The sequence below is a fragment of the Scomber scombrus genome, chromosome 15, assembly GCF_963691925.1.
Source record: "Scomber scombrus chromosome 15, fScoSco1.1, whole genome shotgun sequence".
NCBI classification, from domain to species: domain Eukaryota; kingdom Metazoa; phylum Chordata; class Actinopteri; order Scombriformes; family Scombridae; genus Scomber; species Scomber scombrus.
In genome coordinates this window covers 573,801-591,636 of record NC_084984.1, presented here as the reverse complement: position 1 = coordinate 591,636, position 17,836 = coordinate 573,801, and the positions used below count along the sequence as shown (strand labels likewise).

The window sequence follows — 17,836 nt, the reverse complement described above, 5'->3', positions numbered from 1 at the left end:
GAGATGCTGAGGAGAAAGAGCAGAGAGGAGTCAGAGCTCAGAGCTTTATATCAGCAGCCACCGTCCACACCTTTCAGGTGAGCAGTCACATGATGTACAGAAACAGTCTCAGAGACTCAGAAAGAAGACAGACAGATATCTGATGTGTAAGTGATTACATCCTTTACTGTAACATATTAAAACTGATTATCAAGTGCTAAGTCATGAAGTTTATTCACTAATGTAAACTTGATCAAATCACAGAGATTAGAGGTTCTAATTTTTAATGGAGACACTCAGAATGAAACAGAAAGTATCAGCAGCCTGCAGTCAGACGCCTCCTATTGTTCAAGTTCAATGTGATTTTAAATGCTGCTTTACAGTGGCAGAGCTACACAGAGGTCTGCTAACCTCACTTCTTTATAACTTAATAAGCTTCAATACCTGATAACCAGTTTCAGTATGTTAAAGTAAATGATGATGATCACATTAATCAGTGCAGCTGCTCCACAGTTCTCTACACATTGAACATTAATGAGTGTTAAAGTAGAAACTCTTCAAACTACATCCTGAAATCCTGATGACCTCTCCATCCTGAGGTGGACAAACACTTTCTATAAAAGGAAACGTGAGAGCAAATTATTCTTAACAGGACAATGTGAACAAGAACACACAAATGGTAGAAAAATGCATTATGAATGAATAAACGAAAGACATCAGCAGAAACAAGCCACTCTGAATTTGTGCATAATATGTATTGTGTGTTGTCTTTGAGATAAATGAAATCTATTTTACAGGATGATGAACGCTGTAGAAAGTCTGATGATGCTGCTGATCATCTGCTTCATAAAAACTCAGCTTCAGGCTTCTGGAGCGTTTCATAAATGTCTTCTTCAAACTTCCGCTGACTGAATGCAACACACCAAACACACAATATACATAAATATATAATATGATATAAAATCAATAACACACCTCTCAGGCTCTGTACATTTAGTCTGTTATAGAGATCTCTCTCTGTGTTTCTCTCTCTGTCATATTCACATCAGTTCAAACATGTTTGCTTCATCAATATATGAATTTATAGCTGATAATATAATCTCACTGTAAACAATAAGTAATGTTCATTCATTCATAATACAGCATAAAGAAGAATTCACTGCAGGCTGCTGATACTTTCTGTTTCATTCTGAGTCTCTCCATTAAAAGTTAGAAAATCTAATCTCTGTGGATTGTTCAAGTTTACCTTAATGAATAAACTTCATGACTTAGCACCTGATCAGTATACTACAGTAAACCATAATGCCAACAGGTGTGTTTCTGTGTCATTTAGTGAAACATAAACTGAGCAGCAACTGTTTAAATCACACTAATATCCAGTTTATTAACAGTATCAATGAATCTGTAAGTGTCTCATTGTAAAAAAGATAAGATTAAAAAAAACAAGACAAACCAACAAACAGTTTTAAGATTAAGGCCAATCTGAGTCCGTATTTGATGTCCTGCATCATCACCATGAGTGCTAAACCAGCCACAAGAGCCAACGCTGACAGAAACGTGACTCAAAAGCTTCCCTGGCAAGCCTGAGGTGAACTGTACACACCGTGCACTTAGGCCATCTGGACAACCCTGAGTGCTGATTGCTCTGCTGCTCTACCTTCAGACAAAAGAACTATTACTTCGTCGTTCCTGGAACGGGCCGACTTTCCTTGCCTATAGGCAAGATAAGCATATACCCAGACTAGGAAAGGGGTGTTATTTTGGACTGTGTAGTTGGTGGCCCTCAGTTAATTTATTCAATTGAATACATAAAATAAATCTGCTTAGTTGAACAATAAAGCATAGAGAGCTCTCTCTCCTCCACTGGGGGGCAGCACTGATTGTACGAGCGGCCCTGCTGTTTGATGGTATCAGCATCTCTCCGTGTTCCTCTACTACACTGATGAGCTTCTGTTAAAATGTATTTTATTTGGCTTTATATCTTGTATTTATACTATTTTAACTACGTATTATTTTTACTATTCATCTGATACTACATTAATGTTTCTTCCCTCTTTATTTTTGTTATTTTTCATCACAGCTTTTATGTGAAGGACTTCATGTGTGTCATTTATTTTGTTGTAAAACACTTAGAGCTGCATTTATTGTATGAAAGGTGCTATACAAATAAAGTTATTATTATTATTATATTAAAGAAGAAGCTGATGATGTCACTGAGCTGAAGATGACACGTTTATAAAGTAAAACATGTTGAAGTGTGGAGTTATAAAGAAGTGAGGTTAGCAGACCTCTGTGTAGCTCTGCCACTGTAAAGCAGCATTTAAAATCACATTGAACTTGAACAATAGGAGGCGTCTGACTGCAGGCTGCTGATACTTTCTGTTTCATTCTGAGTGTCTCCATTAAAAATTAGAACCTCTAATCTCTGTGATTTGATCAAGTTTACATTAGTGAATAAACTTTATGACTTAGCACTTGATAATCAGTTTTAATATGTTACAGTAAAGGATGTAATCACTTACACATCAGATATCTGTCTGTCTTCTTTCTGAGTCTCTGAGACTGTTTCTGTACATCATGTGACTGCTCACCAGATGGGTGTGGACGGTGGCTGCTGATATAAAGCTCTGAGCTCTGACTCCTCTCTACTCTTTCTCCTCAGCATCTCAGAGCTTCAAGTCAACAACGCAGGTAAGAAAACTTTGAAAGAAGAATCATGAAATACTTTCAGTGTCAGGATTTTAGGAAACAAACGCTGTAGGAAAAATATTCATTACTGTCTGTAATAATGATTTACACAGAATAATATATACATATATAATGATATATGAATGCATGAAAAAAGAAAAACAGAAATTAATAATTGTTGTGCTTTTTTTTCCACCTTCAAATGCAGAATGAGTGTTCTTACTCTCATTTAAAACTAAAATATATATTTTTTTGTTCACAAAAAATTACTTTATCGAACCCCTCCCTGAGCTACTACCTTATCGTGGTGGAGGGGTTTGAGTGTCCCAATGACCCCAGGAGCTCCGTTGTCGGGGGCTTTATGCCCCTGGTAGGGTCACCCAAGGCAAACAGGTCCGGGGGGAGGGACCAGACAAAGCGTAGCTCACAAACACCCCTTATGATGATTCATTTAAATGGAACCTCGTTTCCCCTGCCCGGACGCGGGTCACCGGGGCCCCCCCCTGGAGCCAGGCCTGGGGAGGGGGCTCGATGGCGAGCGCCTGGTGGCCGGGCCTGCACCCATGGGGCCCGGCCGGGCACAGCCCGAAGAGGCAACGTGGGACCCCCTTCCCGTGGGCTCACCACCCGTAGGAGGGGCCAAAGGGGTCGGGTGCAGTGTGAGCTGGGCAGCAGCCGAAGGCGGGGACCTTGGCGGTCCGATCCTCGGCTGCAGAAGCTAGCTCTAGGGACGTGGAATGTCACCTCTCTGGCGGGGAAGGAGCCTGAGCTGGTGCGCGAGGTTGAGAAGTTCCAACTAGACATAGTCGGCCTCACCTCGACGCATAGCAAGGGCTCTGGAACCAGTCTTCTCGAGAGGGGTTGGACTCTCGTCCACTCTGGAGTTGCCATTGGTGAAAGGCGCCGGGAAGGGGTGGCAATACTTATTGCCCCTCGGCTTGGCGCCTGTATGTTGGAGTTTACCCCAGTGGATGAAAGGGTAGCCTCCCTCCGCCTACGGGTGGGGGGACGGATCCTGACTGTTGTTTGTGCCTATGGCCCAAACAGCAGTTCAGAGTATCCACCCTTTCTGGACTCCTTGGAGGGGGTGCTGGAAAGTGCTCCCTCTGGGGATTCCATCATTCTGCTGGGGGACTTCAACGCTCACGTTGGCAGCGACAGTGAGACCTGGAAGGGTGTGATTGGGAGGAACGGCCCCCCCAATCTGAACCCGAGCGGTGTTTTGTTATTGGACTTCTGTGCTCGTCACAGATTGTCCATAACAAACACCATGTTCAAGCATAAGGGTGTCCATATGTGCACTTGGCACCAGGACACCCTAGGCCGCAGTTCGATGATTGACTTTGTAGTCGTGTCGTCGGACTTGCGGCCGCATGTCTTGGACACTCGGGCAAAGAGAGGGGCGGAGCTGTCAACTGATCACCACCTGGTGGTGAGTTGGCTCCGATGGTGGGGGAGGATGCCGGTCAGACCTGGCAGACCTAAACGCATTGTGAGGGTCTGCTGGGAACGTCTGGCAGAGTCTCCTGTCAGAGAGAGCTTCAATTCCCACCTCCGGGAGAACTTTGACCATGTACCGGGGGAGGCGAGGGACATTGAGTCCGAGTGGGCCATGTTCCGCGCCTCCATTGTCAAGGCGGCCGACCGGTCTTGTGGCCGCAAGGTGGTCGGTGCCTGTTGTGGCGGCAATACCCGAACCCGCTGGTGGACACCGGCGGTGAGGGATGCCGTCACGCTGAAGAAGGAGTCCTATAGGGCCTTTTTGGCCTGTGGGACTCCGGAGGCAGCAGGCAGGTACCGGCAGGCCAAGCGGGGGGCGGCTGCGGCGGTCGCTGAGGCAAAAACCCGGACATGGGAGGAGTTCGGTGAGGCCATGGAGAACGACTTCCGGACGGCTTCGAAGAGGTTCTGGACCACCATCCGGCGTCTCAGGAGGGGGAAGCAGTGCACCGTCAATACTGTGTATGGGGGTGACGGTGCCCTGCTGACCTCGACTCGGGACGTCGTGGATCGGTGGAAGGAATACTTCGAAGACCTCCTCAATCCCACCGACACGCCTTCCGGTAAGGAAGCAGGGCCTGGGGACCCGGGTGTGGGCTCTCCTATCTCTGGGGCTGAGGTCGCCGAGGTGGTCAAGAAGCTCCTCGGTGGCAAGGCCCCGGGGGTGGATGAGATCCGCCCGGAGTTCCTCAAGGCCCTGGATGTTGTGGGGCTGTCATGGTTGACACGACTCTGCAACATCGCGTGGACATCGGGGGCAGTGCCTCTGGATTGGCAAACTGGGGTGGTGGTCCCTCTTTTTAAGAAGGGGGACCGGAGGGTGTGTTCCAACTATAGGGGGATCACACTCCTCAGCCTCCCTGGTAAGGTCTATTCGGGGGTACTGGAGAGGAGGGTCCGTCGGATAGTCGAACCTCGGATTCAGGAGGAGCAATGTGGTTTTCGTCCGGGTCGTGGAACTGTGGACCAGCTCTACACCCTCTGCAGGATCCTTGAGGGTGCATGGGAGTTTGCCCAACCAGTCCACATGTGCTTTGTGGACTTGGAAAAGGCATTCGACCGTGTCCCTCGGGGGGTCCTGTGGGGGGTTCTCCGGGAGTACGGGGTATCGGACCCCCTGATACAGGCCGTCCGTTCCCTGTACAACCGGTGTCAGAGCTTGGTCCGCATAGCTGGTAGTAAGTCGGACTCGTTTCCGGTGGGGGTTGGACTCCGCCAGGGCTGCCCTTTGTCACCGATCCTGTTCATAATTTTTATGGACAGGATTTCTAGGCGCAGCCAGGGCGTTGAGGGGTTCCGGTTTGGTGACCTCAGGATTGGGTCACTGCTTTTTGCAGATGATGTGGTCCTGTTGGCTTCATCAGACCGTGACCTCCAACTCTCACTGGATCGGTTCGCCGCCGAGTGTGAAGCGGCCGGGATGAGAATCAGCACCTCCAAATCCGAGTCCATGGTCCTCAGCCGGAAAAGGGTGGAGTGCACCCTTCGGGTCGGGGATGAGATCCTGCCCCAAGTGGAGGAGTTCAAGTACCTCGGGATCTTGTTCACGAGTGAGGGAAGGATGGAGCGGGAGATCGACAGGCGGATCGGTGCGGCGTCTGCAGTAATGCGGGCTCTGCACAGATCCGTCGTGGTGAAGAGAGAGCTGAGCCGAAAGGCGAAGCTCTCGATTTACCAGTCGATCTTCGTTCCTACCCTCACCTATGGTCATGAGCTTTGGGTAGTGACCGAAAGAACGAGATCGCGGGTACAAGCGGCCGAAATGAGCTTCCTCCGTAGGGTGGCTGGGCTCTCCCTTAGAGATAGGGTGAGAAGCTCGGCCATCCGGGAGGAGCTCGGAGTAGACCCGCTGCTCCTCCGCGTTGAGAAGAGCCAGATGAGGTGGCTCGGGCATCTAGTTAGGATGCCTCCCGGACGCCTCCCGGGTGAGGTGTTCAGGGCACGTCCCACCGGTAGGAGACCCCGGGGAAGACCCAGGACACGCTGGAGAGACTATGTCTCTCGGCTGGCCTGGGAACGCCTCGGGATCCCCCGGGAAGAGCTGGACGAAGTGGCTGGGGAGAGGGAAGTCTGGGTTTCCCTGCTTAGGCTGCTGCCCCCGCGACCCGACCCCGGATAAGCGGAAAGAAGATGGATGGATGGATGGATGAATGCATGAAACTGTGGATTGATCATGAACTAACACACTTATAGTAACTGGACTCACAACATAAACTTATAATATAACAAACCAGTTCTCAACAGTTAAATATGACATGAAATTTGGATTTAACTGGAGGTTAAATATCAAACTGTTGGTTATTCAATGTGAAACAAAGTCAATAAATAAAGTATAATAATTAAGTGATTTTACTAACCTAATGTTAACTACTCATTGTAGTATTATTACTCACTAAGATTACTGCTGTCACTGACTGAGAGCTAGACGTTACTGTCAGAGAAACATGCTGTTACACATTTATTTCACTCAACTGAAACATTTATCACAAGTTCTGAACTCACTTTAGCTTACATCCAAACAGCAAAGTGTTCAGTTCATTTTAGTAGTTTATAGCTGTTAATGTGGAGAAAATTATCTCTCTTTAGCACTGTCTAGTTTTATAAAGTTAAACATTAATATTTATAATAACACAGGAGCTCTTCAGCAGATCCTTCTCTCTCACACAGTGAACAAATCCAAATGATTTAGTGGTTAATGAGACAGAGCTGTCTGAGCATCAAGAGGCTCTCAGAAGCTTCCACATGTCTTTAGTACTAAACTCCCTCTCTGTGTTACTGTTCCTCCACTGCAGCTCAGCACAAACCACAACACACACATGAATTACAGAGCTGTAACTTTGGTTTGTTCACATCTTTATATCAGCTTCAGCTCAACTTTACACTGTGTTTTCTCACAGAAGTCCTGTGTGATATTTGAGTATCTGTAGGAAGGAATCAGGTCACAGCCAGTGTGGACAGGAGGAATGATTACACACACCAATAACTTCCAATGTGCACACTGCATGTGATGCTAATGTGGATTTAAACAAGGTAAACTAAACCCATATAGAGACTCTTTGGTAAGTTTGTCCCATCATAGAATGATTTCTTTTTACAGGCTCACTGTAACATGAAGCCTCATTGAAATACACACATATTAAATGTGTCAGTGGACATTTACATTCAGTAGCAACATTTAGAGACTTTGCAGAAACCTTAATGAGCAACATTTCCTCATGCTGTTGATATAAAAGCTTCATCCAGGCAGCATGACATTTCCTTCAGAACATATATGCTGTTTCCATTTAGCAGCAAACAAAGATCATTTCTAGGAGACGTTGTTGGCCGAGCGGCTCATTGCTCAAAATGTGCAGCACTGAAACTTTCTCCAGCAGCTTCTTCACACCTTTATTTCACTTTATGATCGTTTTTCATTTTGTCCCACACAGATACCAACACACCTGTTTCATCCTCACCGTGTGGAGTCTCTCTGCCAGACAGCATCATGGCACAGTGGTGAGTAACATGACCATAAATAAATAATGTTGGTATTTATGATCAATTCAGACTGAGATAAAGTTGGATGAATTTATGAGACATAAACAACAATAGTCACTGTCAGGTTACTGTAGGAATATTAAAGTATTATAGAGATGTTAGAAATTACATAAAAGAATGTTAAGTATGTTAACCTGACTGTAAAATCAGGAAGTTTCCAGATGTGTTTTCAGTCTCTTCAGGTCTGTTAAAGGAATATTACACAGCACTCTGATAAAGTCATACAGCTGCTGCTCTGATGTTTTCATGTTTCTCTTGTTGTTGACCTGCATACAGCTTTCATTGTTATGTAGTGCAGCTCAATATCAGAAGGCCTCTGAGTAAAAAGGCTTTTGCAATGTGAAGCTGAATCACATGTTTCTCACATCAGGGACAGAAAAGACTGATTGATCTGCAGCCTTTAGTACTGACAACAGAGTAACATTTCTACACGACTGTGTCTTCATCACAGTCAAAAATACTATAAATAATATAAGAATTCAACTTTATGATAGAAATATTATTTGATCAAAACCAAATGTAATGTTTAAATATTTCAGATTGTACACACACACACACACAAATACACAATTTTCATTCAAATCAGCAATTATTAAAAATAGTTAATTCATTTAATTTTATATTTCTCTTAACTACAAATACATATAAATAAATAATGACATAAATAATAATGTTATGTGTATTAAACTGTTCTTTTTTTTAAAATTCACAACCAGTAACGTCTCATCCAGATACCAGGACATCATCTCCAAAAGTACTCTGATCTCTTCAGGATCTCCTGCTGTCTACCAGCTGAGAACAAAGGAAGAGAAGTTTGGGACTCTGACAAGAAAAACTGTTGGAGAGAAAAACCCAAACAAGATAAACAGAACCATCTTACTTGTAGGTGAAACAGGAGCAGGAAAATCTGCTCTGATCAACGCTCTGGTCAACTACACCATGGGAATGAAGTTTGAGGACAACATCTGGTTTGAGATCGTAGAAGATGAGAAGAGGAGTCAGTCAGAGAGTCAGACATCAGATGTGATCTTGTACGAGATCTTTGGTTATGAAGATGAAACTCTGCCCTACTCTCTGACCATCATCGATACTCCTGGATTCGGAGACACCAGAGGGAACGAACATGATGACATCGTTAGTCAAAAATTATTGGTCTTGTTCAGCTCAGACGATGGAGTTCATGAACTTTCTGCAGTGGGTCTGGTGGTGAAGGCGACTGAGAATCGAGTGAGTGATCGAATGAAGTACATCTTTGATTCAGTGATGTCTCTGTTTGGGAAAGACATTGAGAAGAACATTGTACCTCTCATCACCAACTCTCCTGGAAGAACACCTAAAAATGTTCTGAAAGCTCTTGAAGCTGCAAATATTAAATGTGCCAAAGATGAGAATAATCAACCTGTTCACTTCCTGTTTGATAACTGCCAGACTGAAGACCGAACAGATGACACAGAAGACCTGAAACGTGCTGATGAAATAACAACAACAGGAATGAATCAGTTCAAAGACTTTCTAGATAAAACTGCACCTCAAAAACTGAGTAATACTGTGGAAGTTATAAATAAGCGCATCAGACTGACAGCCTGCATTCAAAACCTGCAAGACCGAGTCGATCTAATCGAAAAAAAACAGAGAATGATCCGACAGATTGACGAAGCTCTAAAGAAACATGAAGAAGAGATGAAGAAGAATGAAGAGTTCACTGTAGAAGTTGATGAGCCCTACAAAAGCCAACAAGCCATCAATGGGGGTATGTGGGGGTTATGGTTTTATGAAGGAGCTGTCACCTGTAACAGATGTAAAGAGAACTGTCACTATCCTGAATGCACAGTGGCCTGGTATCCTAGAGATTGCAAGGTCATGAAAGGAGGTCTCTGCACTTCATGTACAGGGAAGTGTCCTGTATCAGATCATGTGAAAGAGAAGTGGATCTATGTGACCAAGACCAGGAAAGTCACGAAGACCAAAGAAGATATGAAAAAAATGTTTGAATTGAAGAAGTCAGAAAGTGAGTTGGGGAAGAGCCTGATGGAAATTATTCAAACTGAGATGGAAGAACTGACAGCAGAGAAGATAAAGTTGCTGGATGAGTCCTACCAACATGTTGTTAATCTGGAGCAGATCGCCCTGAATGATAATTCACTATCCATTCATGTCCACTTGGACTTCCTGATTGAGAAGATGAAGGAGACAGGAGACACAGAGAAGGTGAAGAAGCTGGAGGAGATGAAGAGTCGTCGGGATGAAGGAACTGTGACAGATACACTGTGGCACATGTTTAGTAAACTAGCAGCAGCTGGTAAAGCAGATAAAAATAAAATGAAGTAGGTGAACAACATCAGACAGCTGAGTAGACAACAAGATCTACACTGTTCATACAAATGTTTAAACATCACAAACATTATTTCATTATAATCCTTTTAATTACAATGTTGATGTAAAATCTCCATCAGAAAAGAATTGAATCTTCTCTTAAATTTCAGGTGTGTGATTGTGAGAAACAGGAGCTCTGTTGCTGTTTGTTCTTGTATTTTAATGTTTAATTATGGACGTCTGGTCACTGTTCAGATTACAGAGGAATCATTAGTTGATCCACATCAGTCAAAGCAGAGCCACAATCTGTCTCACAGTAACAGCAGCTGTTGCTTTTCTTCTTATCAATACTCTGTTTTTACATCACTTCCTGTCATAGTTGAGCCTCTTTCCTGCTCTCAGCTTCAGTCATCAGATCAAAACACAGCATCAGTGTGTTCAGCTGCACTTCAGTAACCAAGAAACAAGAAGCACACACCTGCTTTCAGTAGTTGGAGTAGGGGATTATAGAAACCTGATGGACATTTCTCTGCCATGTTCACACAATCTAATTGTTTCTATTTCTTACATTTATTTTGACTTTAAGTTTTGATGCAAATCTTTTGCTTATATTTTGATGGAGTTTAAATAGCACTGAAGAATAGTTTTGTTTTAGACGTAATATTTGTGACAAGTATAAAAACAGTATTTTTGATCTATTTCAGATTTTTGTTTTAATTTACACACAACTGCACAACGCAGGCAAGTGCTGAACTGAGTTTTGCCATGCTTACATTACATTTATAACTGACTTCAAATACCTAATGTTAATCATATTATATCTGTATAATCACTGTGGAATGATGCTAAATGCTAATTGATGAGGACTTGGGTTGATTGGAGGTGTGGGAACACCCAAAGGGAGGATTATATGGTTTTGTATTTGCTTCTGTTTGATCAGATTTTCTTCACGTGTATTTGAATCATACAGCTTGTAATGATGGGTTTAATATTTCAGATCACACAGGCCATGTGGGAAAACTTGTATTCATTCATGTTGTTTATTTTCTAAGCAGTGATATTTGAGTGGTTGCAGTATATTGTGTTATTCTACATGAAATCATTTTTCTGTGAATGATGAATAAAATGTGAGCTTGATGAAATCAGTTTGCTCAGAGTGTCTTCACTGGATCATCAGCTGCTTTCTGAGTCTGTTGAAGCTTCTGCTGAACTTTGTTCATTAAATGTCTGTTTGACTTTATTCTGAGCAGCAAGTCTGACAGAGACTCAAAGAAAACACAGCTCACAGCATCATAATGAACATATCCTGAAGAATATTACATCCAATCTGGATAATGATGTTTTCTGTAGTGACCACTAGATGGAGCCACAGCTGATGTGGACTGAAGGAAACCTGAGCACACTGACCTGATATTACAAGAAGGATCAAGTGTTTAAACTGTGCACACTTCAAGTAGTACTTCAAGTAACATATTTTAATCCAAGTGTACACTCACCTTTAGTTTCCTCCTTCACACAAATCTACAAACTATCCTTGAAGCTGTTTGTGTCTCATGTTAAAGTTCAGGATTATATTTCATTTGATTCCTAGATATTTGGGATTAGAACCAAAACTAAGCATCATCCTCTTATGGGGACAATGGGTTTATTTTACTGTATAACACAATTAAATCAACAGTGTATAAAACTATTTATTTTCTTATATTTACACCAAGGGCAGTTAAGTCCTAATGCCCTCGAGTTCTTCCTGATTAGCAGTGTCGTGGCTTGTTGCTAAAATTAGTCAAATTGTTATATCAGAATATAAAACTGTAAATGTTATAAAGCAAAAATAAACAAGTTGCAACCTTAAACTTTGATAAGGTTTTGCATCTGGTCCACTTTTATCTGGGCATCAGCTGTTGACTGACTTGGCCAAAATGTCATCCTGTTTCTACACTGATTTTTACACTGTAATGTGCTTTTGCTGCCACTAGGTGTCACAAAAAGGTATGTATGAATGTGGACAACAGGTCAAAGTTAAATAAAATGAATTATAAGGTCCAGCAAACCCAAAATGCAATGTAAAGGACTCAAGGTAACATGAGGATAATACTCTGAAGTTGCTAATGGAACGTACATAGAGAAAATGCTCCAGTATAAATATTCTGGCTGGACAATAATCTTAAAGTTGAAGTTGAAGTATGTAACTGACACCAAGCGTTTAGAAATGGTACTGCGGCCCACGTTCAAAGCACTGGAGATAGCGGTCACTCCTCGCCCCCTCCTGCCAGAGTTGACGTTCACACGGGTTGCCAGTTGCCGGCAAAACTGAGGTTTTGGTGTCAAAAGGACTTCCGTCTCTATACAAGTCAATGGAGAATTCACCAACTTCTCACTTGATTTCTAACCTCAGTAAACGTTTTCAAAATGTGTTTATGGTCTCAATCGCTAGTTTAAAGCCTTCTTCAATGCAGTATGATGTTCATTTGGGACATTTTGGCCTCCCTGATTTTATATTTGGCGATAAAGCAGGGTATGCATTAGGGCGTGGCTACGTGGTGATTGACAGGTTGATTGGTTCACAGGTTCAGGAGGGCGCCTCATGCTCCTCCTGATGCCCATATAAGTAGAATCCGTGTTTTTTTTTTACCCGGTTACGTCCATAGTATATACAGACTATGGTTAGAACAGACCTGACGGGTTTTACTGCTCACACATTCAACACTTTAATAACACACAACATGAACTTTAAATTAAAATAGACTTTATTGAGCATCATTTCTTAAAGTAGTTTTCACTGATATTCAACTTCACAATAATCTCATGAAAGCAGAAACTTCAACATGAACATGACAGAAAAAGACATTTCAACAAAGAAAATCAATTTTAAATTTTAAATTACAAAAATACCACGAGGTGAACAAGTAGTTTGGTGTGGGCTTGTTCAGCTGCAGCAGGTTAAACATCCAGCAGAGGTTTACTGGCTCACATTTTAATTCCTTACTGTGGTCCACATGGAGGTAAAACACTGAGCGACTGAACTTGTGTGTTTTTACATTCTTGTGAAAGACAAACGAGATAAAAACCTATTAAACTATTACCAGCATCTCAGGATGAGGCAGTGTGCTGTCCATCAATCAGTGGGTGATAATGATCCAGTTCCAGCTTCTCTGATGTGAAGACTTGCTGCTTTTCTCACGTTTGAAGACGTCACCTTTGACTCTGATGGACATTTGTAGATATTTCAGATATTTTCTTATTGTTAAAAGTAAAACATGCACACAGAGTCATTTCTGCAGTTATAAAAACAGAAATCATGATCACTCTGTTTGTCTTGCTTCATGATCTGCAGACTGAGCTGATCAAAAGGGGGCAGCTCTGAACCTGAGGAGGGTTTGGGGAAAAAACATGCAAACAACAGACAGTGCTGAAGGTGGTTGTGACACTAAGACACTTTTGACACTTATTAAGTAACATTACAAAGACTAAAAGCATTCTCTAAAGTAAAACTAATCCACCTGTATGATTCACTGATGTCTTATTCTGCTTTAATATCAGCAGATAGTGCAGCTGTGTAACATGATGCAGATCAACATGACAGAAGTCCTGCTGTTTAACATAAACCTGTTCAGATGTTCAGTAGTACGGGCCGATATTCTCGTAGCCGGCGTAGCTCGGCCAGTCGGGGAGAATCCCGTGTGAGCAGGTGGGGCCTGCGTATCGGTCAAAATGAATCCCGAAGTCTCTGTGGTGGCTGCAGGCGGTCTCATCTCGCCTCCTCATGGAGGACCAGAGGATCCGGTAGTTGCGTCCCTGGTTGCTGTCCCAGTACTCGCAGCCGTCCACGTTGTAGCAGACGGCGAACTCGATGCGCTGGTGCGGCCGCAGCTCGTCCGGCAGACTGACGTGGAAGGAGAAAGTGTCGCTGTACGAGCTGGGATACGTGTCCTTCATGTACTCACAGGCTACGTCTGTGTGGCTCTTCCAGGTGTCAAAGGTCACTCGCAGCTTCACCGACTTCTCAAAGGACAGATTCTTAACTTTAACGGTTCCCGCTAACGACTTCTCCTTCAGAACGCAGTGCTCCAGGCTCACGTAGTTCCTCTCCAGACTCTGACGGAACTGCAGATAGTCTGAGGACGGCTGACTGAAGTCCAGCACCAGTTTGTCTTCCTCAGCCGTCACAGACAGCGCTGAGTTCAGCATCTCCTGGATGTTCAGAGGAATATCGATGGGATCGTTGAACTGGGAGAAGACCTTCACTCTGGTTAGAGACAGACCTCTGTGATCCGCAAACGTCACCTTCTTCTTGGTTTTTCTGTCGTCTTTTGTGGAGGACCGGTCGGCCTCGGGTTGGATCTGTTCCACACAGTGAGAGCGCTGAAAGCTCAGAGGAGGCTCGCAGGTTTCAGGAGTCCTGTAGACAAACTCCTCTTTGGACAGATACAGAGGTAACGCCATGTCGATCGGCATGGTGGCAGGAAGCACGCTGAGGACACTGAAAGAGAGACGGAGAAGAAATATGATTCACATCTCAAACTATTAGTCAATCAACAGAAGGTTGATCTGTAGGAACACATACAAATGATTTCTTCAGTCGTCTCTGAACCATACTTCAGTGAAGAGATCAAACACATGGAGGAGAACATATGTCACGTTTTCCTCCCTCTGTTGTTCTGTTGATGCAAAAGTTTCTCAACAGTCTTTAGTCTCCTCCACTGTGACAAAATGCTGATGTATTATTTAAGGTTTACCTAACTATAAACAACACTGAAGTTGGCTTCTGTTTCAAACAATAAGGTTAAAGTCATTCTTCACATCTCCAGCTCTATATTAATATTCTGTGTCTCTACTGGAATATCTTTGCATGATTTCCAGTTAAAAACTCCTTATTTATCTTCTACTGGTCCTTTATGCAGCCGCTCAGTTCAGCCTCTGTCTGAAACTGTTTTAGATCCCGTCTCTTTCACCAGTGGTGAGAAATCCCTGTTGGGTAGATTTGGTTATAAAGACACAAACAAAGCAACAAAGAACATAAAATAAGAACAGCATAAACATCAGACCAGCATGTTTAACTGTGTCTTTAAACATTAAAGTTATGACTGGAAATGATAACAGAAATAAATAAGCTGTTATTCAGATGGATTGCCAGTTGAAGTGACGAGTTGTGATTAGTGTTACGTCACAATGATTCGATCAGTAAAGGTGTCAGACATTGTAATAAAAATCTTAACGCTGTTTTAAAAGGATTTAATAAATCTTTATTTTATTCATGAAAACAACGTGTGACTCTCCAACGATTTAAATATGAGGCTGATTCAGACTCTAGAGACAGTTTCTACACTGATGTTACCCCCCTTTATCTATTTTATTCATCTTTACTTTTCATCTATTTTTTAAATCTGGTTATTATTATCACTCTAATGTTATTATAATTATAATTTATCCCTCTATTTCTTTACACTTTCATATCTTTTATTTCTTGTGTGTATTAAATGTACTGACCTGGATAAAAGCTGCTGTCCACATAAAGTTTGATTGATTGATAAAACAAGTGACGTCACCTGCTTTTGTTTCATGAATTAAATAAAAAGTTAAAAAGAGTTTCAGGTTCCCCTTTTAAAACCTCCCAATGTGAAGCCAACTTCAGCGCTGACCTGAACACACCTCCCGCTGCGGATCCTGCAGACTTCATCCAGGATCCTTCACTACTGAAATATCTCTAAAAACTCAATTACAAGAGTCACGTGTTTTGCATCTTTCACCTTTATGACGCTGCAACTAACGACGTCACTTTAATGCAGTAATCGGCGGCTCAATCAAAGTAGCTCACATTAAAAAGCAGAAAGACAGACAGGTAACCAAAGTTAATCAGACAGAGTTACCTGCAGCTGCTCGTGTGAACCATTGGTCGGGTTGTTTTCAGGTGTGTCCTGCAGGTTACCTGGAGACCATCCTCAGACTTGAACAGCACGCGCCACTTCGTTCAGTATCTTCAAAATAAAATAAATTTAAATAACGTCTCCGGACACCTACAGATGCCGCGCTGCTGGAGGTGGGCTCTGTGGTGGAGATGAGCTCTGTGGTGGTGTAGATGAGCTCTGTGGTGGAGGTGGTGTAGATGAGCTCTGTGGTGGTGGAGATGAGCTCTGTGGTGGAGGTGGTGTAGATGAGCTCTGTGGTGGTGGAGATGAGCTCTGTGGTGGAGGTGGTGTAGATGAGCTCTGTGGTGGAGGTGGAGGTGAGCTCTGTGGTGGAGGTGGTGGAGATGAGCTCTGTGGTGCAGATAGTGTAGACGAGCTCTCTCTCTCCCTCTCTCTCTCTCTCAGGTTTCTTCCTCCTATTGCAGTTTTTTTTTTCTCGTGGTTTCAAAACCCACACCGGGTTCACGTGAACACCGACAGGTAGCCAATCAGAGGCCGCTCTGACAGAGTGAACGACGTGCTGTCAGACCCGGGAACGTCACCTGTCCGCGAGGAGCAACCTGAGCTGTATGGAGGGTCGCTGATGTCCAAATTTAGACATATAAACTTTTTCACAATGCGTGACATTTTTTAATTACATTTGAATTAAGATGATCATAATTTTGACATGGCATTTATTTTATTCTCTTACTCGTTTTCATTAGATAGTGAATCCAAATTAGGTTAAAAAAAAACAAAAAAAACTGACCTAATTATATTGAAGTATCTCATACTTTTAATATGTATACAGGTTGACTTACATAGTTTATTAAGTCATAATCTTTATTTACAACCATATATTTTTTGATGATAAATAAGTTTAAAGCATAAACTAAGACTTGTTTTAACTTAATATTTAAGTATCTCATCTCATAATATCTCTTCAATAGAATTACTTTGTATTAATTTTGTATATCAAATTTTGTTCTGTTGTAAAAGTCAAAGTTTTGAAAACCTCACAACAGTGTTTATAGTCCTTTAGAATCGTGTTGTGTACTTACTAAATGTCAAAATGTTCTTATTAAATCATATAAAGCTCATCATTTGGACCTTATATTAGCCTATTTCACAACTTTGGCTTATGTTCCCATAATTAAATTAGTCATAATTTGATTTAGTAAGTCTAAATTTGGATGTATCATCCCATAATTTAGTGTCACATATTTATTACTATTTGTTATTAATAATAATAATAATAATAATACTAATCATAGCAGTGGGTGTTGAGCGGTTTCCAGTCACCCTGATTGGAAACAGCTCCAGAGGGTGAAAAACCTGCAGGAAGCAACAAGAGGAGAAGAGAAAGACGAGACAGCAGAAAACTGCAGGAGAGATGCAGCTAATCTGGTTTGAGATTAGGCAACATCTGCAGCCGGCTGTCAGCTGATGAGGCAAAGTCCACAGATGTGTCCCAGTTAAGGAGCCAGAGACCGACCCACAAAGATCCACAACACGTAATCACTGCGGTAATCTGGGTCGAGTTACATACAGACTGAGACTGTTCACCTCAACACACCATGACCCTGAATTATTCCTGATGCACCAACGTGTGTGAGTGTTAGTCTCCTCCGGATGGTCAAAAAGACTAGAAAACACTTTATAAGTACAGTTAATGTATCATTTACCATACACACTGTGTGTTTAACTGATCTACAGAAAATGAATCATCTGTATTTCAGTAATGTTTCAAAAGTATAACATTATTTAGTTGCAGCTTCTCCAATGTGCAGAGTTTCTTCTTTTTCTCTGTTTTATATCATAATCTGACTCTATTCATAATTTGGACAAAACCAAACATTTAAAGACTCTCTAAATTACATCTGGAATATTTTTATACAAATACTTGAGTCCAGATGTCAAATGATAATTTCAGA

General features: G+C 42.4%; 2 protein-coding genes across 2 annotated transcripts; one reads left to right on the top strand and one right to left on the bottom strand.

The window, feature by feature from the left end:
* Window positions 1-3: 3 nt before the first annotated feature.
* On the top strand, window positions 4-13,381 carry LOC133995657 (uncharacterized). Its single transcript, XM_062435133.1, has 5 exons — window positions 4-77; window positions 2,642-2,670; window positions 7,596-7,662; window positions 8,421-9,858; window positions 13,352-13,381. The coding sequence occupies exons 1-5, from the start codon at window positions 4-6 to the stop codon at window positions 13,379-13,381; spliced, it is 1,638 nt and encodes a 545-aa protein (XP_062291117.1).
* Window positions 13,179-16,052, bottom strand: ppp1r3b (protein phosphatase 1, regulatory subunit 3B). Its single transcript, XM_062434353.1, has 2 exons — window positions 15,885-16,052; window positions 13,179-14,497 (listed from the first exon to the last, which is right to left on the bottom strand). The coding sequence occupies exons 1-2, from the start codon at window positions 15,905-15,907 to the stop codon at window positions 13,636-13,638; spliced, it is 885 nt and encodes a 294-aa protein (XP_062290337.1). The 5' UTR covers window positions 15,908-16,052; the 3' UTR covers window positions 13,179-13,635.
* Between the last annotated feature and the right edge of the window lie 1,784 nt (window positions 16,053-17,836).

Coding starts and splice junctions, on each gene's coding strand:
- LOC133995657 (XM_062435133.1), top strand. CDS start 4: ATGCTGAGGAGAAAGAGCAGAGAGGAGTCAGAGCTCAGAGCTTTATAT. Junction 7,663..8,420: donor GACAGCATCATGGCACAGTG/GTGAGTAACATG, acceptor ATTCACAACCAG/TAACGTCTCATCCAGATACC. Junction 9,859..13,351: donor ATAATTCACTATCCATTCAT/GTCCACTTGGAC, acceptor CATGATCTGCAG/ACTGAGCTGATCAAAAGGGG.
- ppp1r3b (XM_062434353.1), bottom strand. CDS start 15,907: ATGGTTCACACGAGCAGCTGCAG. Junction 14,498..15,884: donor GTTCACACGAGCAGCTGCAG/GTAACTCTGTCT, acceptor TCTCTCTTTCAG/TGTCCTCAGCGTGCTTCCTG.